Source organism: Echinops telfairi, unplaced genomic scaffold, assembly GCF_000313985.2.
Source record: "Echinops telfairi isolate 266 unplaced genomic scaffold, ASM31398v2 ScPeMD7_7459;HRSCAF=8497, whole genome shotgun sequence".
Classification (NCBI taxonomy): domain Eukaryota; kingdom Metazoa; phylum Chordata; class Mammalia; order Afrosoricida; family Tenrecidae; genus Echinops; species Echinops telfairi.
The window spans coordinates 710481-720006 of NW_022111359.1; the positions used below are offsets into that span (position 1 = coordinate 710481).

Genomic DNA, 9526 nt, shown 5'->3' on the forward strand with positions numbered 1-9526 from the left:
TCAGAGCCTCCAGCCATATAGCTGGGCACGCCACGGAGAGGCTCTTGGGGGCTGGCCCTCAGATAGGAGTCTTTGCCTCCTCCCTCAGGCTGGAAGCTCCCCAGGGTTGGACGCTTCACGGGGAGGGGCTCCAACGGCTCCTCCTTCAGACCAGCAGCTCCAGGACCCCCTTCTCCCTCCTGGCCCAGCCTTCCTCCTCCCTCCACCCTCAGACTAGCGGGGCCAAGTCCACCTCCAGGCAGGGGAGCAGGTCTCCTGCCTGCTTGGACCCCTCAGGGTTTGGCAAAGTCTTAGAAGTGGAGAGAATGAACCACCACCCCACCCCACCACCCCAAAAAAGAAAGAAAAAGTTCCCCAGGAAAATTAAAATGGCAGAGAACATTCCATCTGAAGCGCATACTGCCCACTGATTATGGGCATGGGCTCTGGTGCTCCGACCCGCCTGCCCGTGGGTCCACACGGGGGTCCTAGTCCCCGCGGTGGGGGCTTGGATGGTCTTGGCAGTGCCCTAAGGCCCAGGCAGGTGGGAAGGGCGGATGGCCTGTTCCCAGCAGCAGGCTCAGTCCTCATCCTCGCTGGTGTAGACACGGGCTTCCCAGCGTTCTGCCATGAGGTTCTTGTGACGGGTCACCCGGGTGGCCTCCAGGACCTGCAAGAGGGGAATGGAGTCCCCCATCAGACCCTAAGTTCTCCAGATGCCTGCCCTCACCACTGGGTCACGGGAGAGGGAGGCCTGGCACAGGCTGGACACAGGCGAATCCCCTCCTCTGCTTCAGAACCTCTATCTCTAGTGATATGACCAAAGAATGCATGAACTCGTACTGTGTGCAAAGGAAGGGCAAAATGCCTCCCTGGACTCTGACCTCTTCAGCAGCAGGGAGGTGATCCGTGAGCAGCTTGGGCCAGAGACAAGGACACTGTCTGAGCACAGGCTCCGTCTGAGAGCCTGGCGTTTTCGGTGGTTAGCTGGACGTCTACACACTCTCAGACGGACACCGTGCTCAAAGAGTATCCTTGTCCCGGCCCCACGCTACTCCACCTGGTGAAAAGGCAGCACCTGAGCTCCTTCCCAGAATCTGTGCCCACAGCAGTCTCGGAGCAGGTCACAGCGGAGTGACCTTCAGACAGACAGACAGACACAGAGATGGACACACAGACAGACAGACACATAGACAGATGGACACAGACACTTAAACACAGAGACAGACAGACTCCTAGATGGACAGACAGGTAGACAGACACAGAGACTGGCAGGTGGATACACAGACAGACAGACACTTCCAGGCAAGGAGACACCCAGCAAAAAGCCAGGCAAGCTGGAGGTGTGGAGGAGGGGGGCCCAGGACATGGCGAGCAGAGGCAAGCCTCCACGAGCCAAGAGCACCTCCCATGAAGTGGTTGTGTGGCCTGCAGGACAAAGGTCATCCCCAACAAGCTGGGGCTTGACCTGAAAGCATCTGAGTGTGACCAAAAGGCCTGCAACAACTAAGGGGCAGGGGGAAAGACAGCACTGGAAAGAGAACCCCTGAGCACAGGGCACAGCCAGTGGACACACGGTGACAGGGTGGCCAGTGGACACCAGTGAAGGATGTGACGTGGTAGTGTGGCAGACGTAGCTTGTGGACACACGGTGATCTCTCCAGCTAACTAGTCTCACACAGCCTGTCGTGGGGAGATTGTCACGTGCGGGCGTAACATGCTCTGTAAACACTCAAAGGGGACGTCCAGTGAAGCCCTGCCCTCACACACCAGATGACCCTGAAGCCAGGACAGGACTGCGCAGGCGGGAGTGGGCCTCACCTGTGAGTTGATGTGGTCGGAGGGGTCAATCCCGGCGTACTGCAGGGAGGAAACACACTGTCAGCCAGCGCTGGGGACGCCCTGCTCACCCTACCCACAGCCAAGCTGGGACTCTGTCCCCTACCCACCACAGCCCCCCACGTGGCCCTCCAGGGCCCCAGACTCAAGGCAACACAGGCCACCCCTCAGCGCGGCCGAGGCCCAGAGCAGCTGCCCCTGAGAGGGAGGAGGCTGAGGAGGCTGACTTGGCAGGGCTCACACTGGACACTGGACCGCCAGGCCACGGCCTCATCCTCTGTGAGCAGCGGGCAGGCGGGGCTGGGGTTGTCTGTCTCTAGGTCCTCACTGCTCCACCCAGGGTGGACAGAGAGCCAGTGGCTGTCAGGACCGGCCTGGGAGCTGGACCAGGGTTCAAGTCCTCAGTATGGACAGTCCACCCTGCACCTCCCGTGGAAGAACAGTCATCAGCAGGCAGGGAGGGAGACAGGTCAGGGTACTGTCCCTCCTCACCCTCGAGTGGAGGACCACTGCCTATCTGTGGCCCTGACAGGGTCGGGGTGGGGGTGGGGGGAATCTGTCAGGCCACAGCCAGGCCTCCTAGCAGCAGGCAGGGGAGGGGGGTGTCCAGTCCTGGACGTACCCATGTCTCCTTCTTCTTCCTCTGCCAGGGTGCATCCTGTGGGGGATCTTCTGGGGTCTCTGGCTCAGCCCCCACTGCCCACACCAGGCCCGAGTGCAGCTGGATTGGGGTGAAGAAGGGGGATTCTGACACCGAGTAGCTGCCTGTGATGCCTGTGTGGGAGGAAGAGGGAGGGGCCTCAGGGAGGGCCCAGAGCCCCTCATGGACCGCCCGGCTGTCAGGCGAGAGGCCAGGATCCATACAGTCTCTGGCCAACAGGCTGGACCAGGTAGGAGCTCACACTCACTGACAGCCAGGTGAGAGAGCAGATGGACAGAGTGACCAGAGAGCCAGCAGAAACTGCAGGCAGAGAGATGAACCGGTCTTTCAAGGTGACAAGGGTCAAAAGTGACCGGGCCGTGGGGGTGGGGTGGGGTTTACTTCATGTTGAGAACAAGGACCAGGAGACCCGACATCCATAACCCCCCATGTGCCCACTAACAAGGCAGCCAAATCCATAAAGCAAACGCTGCAGGACAATGCTGAGGCCGCTCTGCAATCCGCTGTGCGCGCAGACTCGCAGACTCGGGCAGTGGTCAGGAGCAGCCACTTCCTGCTCCAGCCTCGGAGACCCCGGGACCCAGCTCACCGGAGGCCCGGGAGGAGCTCCTGGAGTCCGGGTCTCTGTCCACCGGCGATGGGCTGAAGACTTCGGGGAAGAGCGCGCTGCGCCGCTCCTCCGCCAGCTCCCGCTCTCTGCGCAGCACGCTCTCCACCTCCTGCTCCAGCAGCTCGGAGGACCGGGACTTCTGCAGCCTCAGCACGGGGGCTCCAGCCGGCCCCCAGCCCCAGCCTGAAGGGCCCTGCGCCGGCCGGGGGTCCTCAGGGACGCCGAACCGCAGCGGGCGCAGGAGGAAGTACTCCCGGCGGACCACCCCCCCGTGGGCCGGCAGGGGCTTTGGGCCCAGGGCTCTCCTGGAGGGCTCGGAGACTGGCCTCGGGGACGCGGTGGCCTTGGGCGAAGCCACCGCCTGGACCTCCAGGGCAGGTGGGGTTTGCAGCCTGGGGCTCCCGGGGCCCAGGTAGGGCAGATAGACGTGGGGCGGGATGCGGCTGACGGCCCTGACCTCCGGGTCGGGGTTGGCCGCGCGCGCGTCCGGGTCGAGGATGGAGTCGGAACTAAAGGCCCGCCGGAGCACAGGCTGCGCGTCTTCGGAGCCCCAGTCCGGGGTGGCCGCGCGGCCGCCCTGCAGCCGGTGGTCCTGCTCGCGCTGCGTCTCCTGAGCGATGTCCCGCTGCACGTAGAGGGATGGGCGGCCCCTGTCGCGCCGCGGACCTGGGCTCAGAGTGACCCTGGTCAGCAGCGGCCGGGAGGGGACCTGCACCATCTCCTGCTGCTCGGCCGCTGGCTGCAAGCCCCTCTGCGCTCGCAGGGCAGCCTCGCGCTCCTGGGCCAGGCGGATCTCCCGTTCGATGGGTGTCTCCTTGGTGTTCTCGGGAGAGGGCGCTCGGGGGAGGGGCCTGGGCTTGTCTGCGGGGTAGACTTGGGAGCCTGTCGGTGGGCCTTGGACCTTCTGGCCAGCACTCACCTTCTTCACGGGGGACCCAAGGGAGATGTCATACCCGTTGGCCAGGGGGGGTCCGTCCAGGGCCTTGGGGGCTTGGCTGACCACTGATAGAAGTCCCCCGGAGGCCCCCCGGGGTAAGGGCTTCGGAGGGGCCTCTGTGCTGGCCCGCTCTAGACTCAGGAACTGCTGTCGCGCTGTCAAGAAATCAATCTGCTCCCGATCCACCCCGCCGTCCTCGCCGGGCTGGGTCGGGGGGCACTCCGGGGCCCCATCACTCTGGCCGGGATCATCGTGAAGTGTGGCCACTGTGCGGCTCTTCTTGACCGCCTGGTCCTGGATGACCGCCCGGCGCTCCTGCTCCAGGGCCCACAGCTGCCTGGGGATGGCACCCTGGGCATCGTAGCCACCCTCCAGGTCCTCCTGGTACCCTGGGGACCACTGCCCGGAGAAGGCCAGCAGGGGCCGAGATGCTCTGGCCCTCCCCATGTCCTGCAGGGCCGTGTGGCCGGTGGCTCGGAGAGGCGGCTTGTCCTGGCTCCATTCTGTCTCCTCAGGCCCCACCCTCACCATCTGGAAGGAGTAGCTGGTGTCCCTGTCAAGCACCTGGCTGGGGAGGCGAGGGGAGTGGGGGATGCTGAAGCTGGGGTATCGGGTCACGTGGTCCATGTCTGCTGGGGGACTCCTGGGGTGTTAGAAGGAAATGACAGTGTTTTAGGGACTGGATGGGTCAGCCAAGAAATGGTGCCCCCAACCCGGTCCCTGTGAAGGTGATCTTGTTTGGGGGAACAGTGTAATCTGATACTGTCACACAGCATTAATCTAACTCCCTGCCTGTAGCTAATTCACTAACTCACTTCCTGTCTGACTTACTCCCTGCTGTAGGTACTCACTCACTCCCTACCTGTAGTGACTAAATTACTCCCTGTCTGTAGTAGTTACTAACTCAGTCCCTGTCTGTAGTTACTCCGCCCTGTCTGTGGTCAGGAACTCGATCTCTCTCTAGTCATCCACTCCCGCACTCTTGTGTGTAGTTGCTAACTCATGCTCCTTGGCCCTGGCCTTCAGCCCAGCTTGGTGGAATTTCTGCAACTCTGTGTTGCTCAGGGCCAGGCAGATTGTCTGCGCTGGTGGCTGGCTCTCAGGAGGGTCATTAGGACATAGGGGGAGGATGTGTGCATCATAAACCCCCCTCACGTTGTCTCCGGGGTGGACATGTGCACCCTGTGATTCTCCATTGACCTGAGACAGCCCCCCACTCCAGAGTGCCCCAAGTTCAGAGTGTAGTGCTGTCCGGAGGACACTGGGGTGCCACAGAGACAGCGTGCGCCGCTGACCGGCTCCCTGCCTCAGCAAGCTGAGACACTCCTCTTCCGCCCACGAACTGGACTTGGTGCTTTGACTCCCAGGACAAGGCATGTCCCCGCACGGGGAAGCTGGGGGCCACGGCAGGGCCAGCCCCTCTCCCGGGGGCTGGGAGGCTCCGAATTTTAGACTTCCGGCCAGAGGGACCTAAGAGATCATGCGCTAGATTGTGGAAGCCACCCACAAACCCCACTGCCATGGAGTAGATTCTGACCTTTAGTGACCCCTACTTATAAAGAGGCTATTAACCTTTATAAACAGTCTTAGTCATTACGACATCGGATGGATTTCAACCACTGGCTTGGTCGTTCAGCCCCCATCCCACCGGGCACCCTGAACCCTCCCCCCATCCGTAAAGCCAGGGAGAGTCTTTCCAGCCGTTCAAAGGCAAAAATCCCCATCCAGTCACCCCAGCGATTGTTTCAGGACAGAGACGGGGCCAATCAGCGCATTCCATCCTCTGAACAGTTCCTGCAATGATCGCTTCCGGGTTGGGTAAACCCTCCAACCTAGCCAAGTATTTCATTCCCCGGCGTCTGTGAGTGGTTCATGAATGGGCACATGGCCTCACCAGGCCAACATAAAACCCTGAGACTTGGATTCGAATTCATTCAGTCATCCCCCTTGCTGGTTTGGGGCAGAACTGGGCCCCCTGAGGGTTTCCGAGACGGTAACTCTTTAGAGGAGGAGGAAGCCTCATCTTTCTCTCGCGGATGGGCTGGTGGTTTCCAACTACGGACCTTGGGCTTAGCTGCCTAACACATAACCGCTCTACCAGCACAGAAAACGGAGACCCTCTGCCCAGAGCGGGGAGCCTTGGTGGTGGGGCAGGTCAAGCCGGGATCTTCTGATCCCGTGGTTGGTGGTTCAGACACGCCTGCTGAAAAGCTGTCTGCTCCTGCAAAGGTCAACAGCCTCCCGAATGCTCAGGAGCAGTTCTGCCCTGTCCTATAGGGACGCTGCTGTGAGTCAGAACTCCCATCGGCGTTTCTAGTGGGCCGACATAGTCTGCAGACTTCACCCCACCCAGTGCCCTGGACACATCCCTTAAGAGCAGACCGAACCCAAAATCCACTGCCCCCGCCTGACAGCGGCCCCCCAGGGCAGTGCAAAACTGCCGTCCAGGGTGTCCCAGGTGGTCAGCTGTTACCACAGCAACCTCTCTCAGAAGCCTCTCAGGCAGTGGCTGAGCGCTTAACCCATGGTGCCACCAACACCCTTCTCATGACAGTGGCCCCTACAAGCACCAGATGAGCTCCTGGATCCAGCTGTGTCTGCAGCCCGGGACACCCAGTCACCAGCCCAACATCTCTCCCTCGTGCCCACCCAACATTCAAAGCCCAGGAGACCCCAGGTCCTCTGTGCCCGCCCCTCCCAGCTCTCCCCACCTTGCCAGGCAAGCCCCCTGGCTCTTCCCTCCCAGGCACCTGCCCTCGCTGTTTGTGTCCAAGTCCAGGTCTAGGTTAGACAGCCCCCAAGCCTCACAGAGCCTGCTGACACCCTCTCCCATTCACCAACCTTCTCACCGATGGCCCCCACCCCCAGGCTCCACCCCAGCTCTGGAGTCTCCAAGGCAGAACAGAAGTTCCGTGGTTCCCACATCCTGGATCTCGTCCCTGCACCCTCCCTAGCCCAGACAACCCATAAAACCGGGAAGGACTGGCAATGGCCTTGGACCTTGTCCATCTGGGTCCAGGTGGGGCTGGCCTTGACCCAGTGCCCTTGGGGAGCCAGCCCTCCCCTCCGGGTCTCCAGGTTCCTCCAGGAACCCTCTGGAAGGTCACGTGCCTGCTCTCACTCCTTCACGTCTCCTGGGTAAAGTTTTCTGGCCCTACCTGGTGACTTGGGGTTTCCGCCCAGCCTCAGCCCAAACCTCTAACGAGGCTGGGGCCCCACCCGATCCTGATCATCCTCTGGAAGTTGTCTGTGCACAAGGGCCTCCTCTAGGCTCCTCTCCCACAAAGCACCCCCAGGCCGCCCCCCACCCCCTCCAGCTAGTGTCTGAGTCTCCCAGGGCTGCCCACCTGTAGCCCAACACCGTGAGAACTTCTCCTTTTCACCGCCAGCCGCCAGAAAGGAGGCCCTGGGGGCAACCAGGCTTTACCTCACCTGCATGCAGCCCCGCCCCTGCCCCTCAGCGGGGGGCCCCTGGCCCCCTCAGGGCCGCTACCCTCATCTCCGCCTCCCAGCAGGTCCCCGGCAGACACTCAATGGACCTGCCCCAAGAGGGAAATGTGCCAGGCAGTTCTCCTCGGTCCTGCGCCCGGGGCAAGGCTCCATCTTCCAAGGAGTGGACAGGCTCAGCTTGCTTTATCCCTGGTGGGTCGGAACCTCCGGCCTAGCAGTGAGCAGCATGGCGCCTGGCCACCAGGGCTCCTTGCTTTCGAAAAGGGTCAGGTTTTCATGTCAGGCTTGTCAACTTCACCTATGGCCTGAAGCCCCCCCCCCCCAAGCAGACACTTACCAAAGAGACTGAATGAGGCCTGGGTGCTCCAGCCGGGTCCGGCTCATTTCAGACCCGTGCCCTCTGCCGCCCTGGTCAGCCACCTGGCCGGTGCTAACCTCAGAGGCTAGTCTGCCTTGCTCAGTCCCCTCCCAGGGTCCCTTCAGGAAGGGCAGGAGGGCCACACTGTGTCCAGTGAGTAGACTCAGCCCTCCCAGTGGGGAGGGGCACTCTGCCCTGCCTTGGGGCACCCAGTCTCCTGCTGGGTGGGGCCGAGTGGCACTTCCTCCTGGTGACTCACAGAGGCCTGCTGGGGCTCAAGCCCTCTGTGCCTGTCACCTATGCTGGCCTCTGAGTCCCCAGGAGCTCAGGACAGCCACTCCTGGAGGGTGGGACTCACGGCACCCTGCAGGACAGGGTAGAACTGTCCCTCCAGGTGTCCCAGAGGGTAACTCTTTACTGGAGTTGAAAGCCTCATCTTCCTCCCTCCGAGCGGCTGGTGGTTTAGAACTGCTGACCTTGGGGATCACAACCCAGCACTCAACCACTATGCCACCAGGCAAGTGGGACTGCTCGGTCTTAGTCTTAGCCCAGGAGCCAGCTTCCCTCCGTGGGTGGTGAGTCAGGGGCCCAAGCCCTGGTGGCCCAGAGGCTAAGCACGGGGCTGGCACCTCAGTTTTCCTCATCTATGAAACTGGACGGTGCCCCCTCGCAGGGCTCCCAGGAGGACAGGGGAACCCCTGGGGGGAGAGAAAAAGCACCTCCCCCTGCCTTCCAGGCACCAGGGACTTGACGCAAATGAGCCACAGCAGCCACCAGAGACCCCCTCATGCCCATGTGCCCCCCACCCTGCACTACTCTCAGTCACTCAAGAAGGGCGACCAGCAAGGGAAAGGCCACACCCTCTCTGCACTCCCGCCCCCAGCTCCTCCCCACCCAACCGGCAGCCCTGTTAGTACCAGACCTAAGCGGGGATTATAGTCCAGTGTCCCCCACCTGCTTCACCCCCTGCCCCCACTTACCTCCCACCCGCAGCTAAGGGGGGGGCAGGGCACGCAGGGTCACCCCACTGCCGTTCCTGGAGTTGGCCTGCCATCACTCAGGGTGTAACCCGTCCCACCCCCCCGCCCTGACCAGGCAGTGACCCATCAGGAGACCTGCCCTGACCCTGCACCCCAGGAAATTACAGATGAGACTCCCACCTGGCCCAGCCCTCCTCTCCTCTGTGCCTGGGCAGACGTGGACCTAAACCTGAACCCAAACCCGAAGCCGGTGGGGCGCTGCGTGCTACCCGGGGGTAACTGGTGCTGCTAAGTACCCCAAAGCCTCAGGATCTGAGACAAGGGGGGGCCACAGGTAGAGGAAAGCCAGGCTTCAGGCCGGGAGGGGGTGGGTCAAGCGAGGACAGACCCACCGTCCCACGTCCAGACCCAGAGGGAGGCGCCTCCCCCAGCCAGAGACCCCAGCTGGGCACCCCGGGGAGAGGTACCTGTGCCTCAGGACCTGCAACCTGAACGTCCCACCGGAGTGGGGGTGTGGCCAGCTGACACGACCCCCATGCCGACAGGCCGCACCCCTCGGCACCCACCATCCCTGCACCCCACCTCTTACTGGACCCACCCCTTGTTACAGACCCTGCCCCGAGCCCCCAGCCTCACCTCCAGCCGGGCGCCGCTCCGCACTGCCCCAGCCCTCGGCCCGCCCTGCGCCCAGGTTGCCAGGGGACCCAGGCCC

General features: G+C 62.5%; 1 protein-coding gene across 1 annotated transcript; it reads right to left on the minus strand.

Moving 5' to 3' along the window:
• Nucleotides 1-344: 344 nt before the first annotated feature.
• On the minus strand, nucleotides 345-4752 carry LOC101655514 (mitotic spindle positioning). Its single transcript, XM_004717002.2, has 4 exons — nucleotides 3069-4752; nucleotides 2441-2592; nucleotides 1801-1839; nucleotides 345-649 (listed from the first exon to the last, which is right to left on the minus strand). The coding sequence occupies exons 1-4, from the start codon at nucleotides 4651-4653 to the stop codon at nucleotides 560-562; spliced, it is 1866 nt and encodes a 621-aa protein (XP_004717059.1). The 5' UTR covers nucleotides 4654-4752; the 3' UTR covers nucleotides 345-559.
• Nucleotides 4753-9526: the final 4774 nt, after the last annotated feature.

Bases quoted from the DNA above. Each gene is read 5' to 3' on its own strand.
- LOC101655514 (XM_004717002.2), bottom strand. From the start codon at position 4,653: ATGGACCACGTGACCCGATACCCCAGCTTCAGCATCCCCCACTCCCCT. The intron at 2,593-3,068 runs GTGAGCTGGGTC...CCTCCCACACAG, and splicing joins GAGCTCCTCCCGGGCCTCCG to GCATCACAGGCAGCTACTCG. The intron at 1,840-2,440 runs GTACGTCCAGGA...TCCTCCCTGCAG, and splicing joins GGAAGAAGAAGGAGACATGG to TACGCCGGGATTGACCCCTC.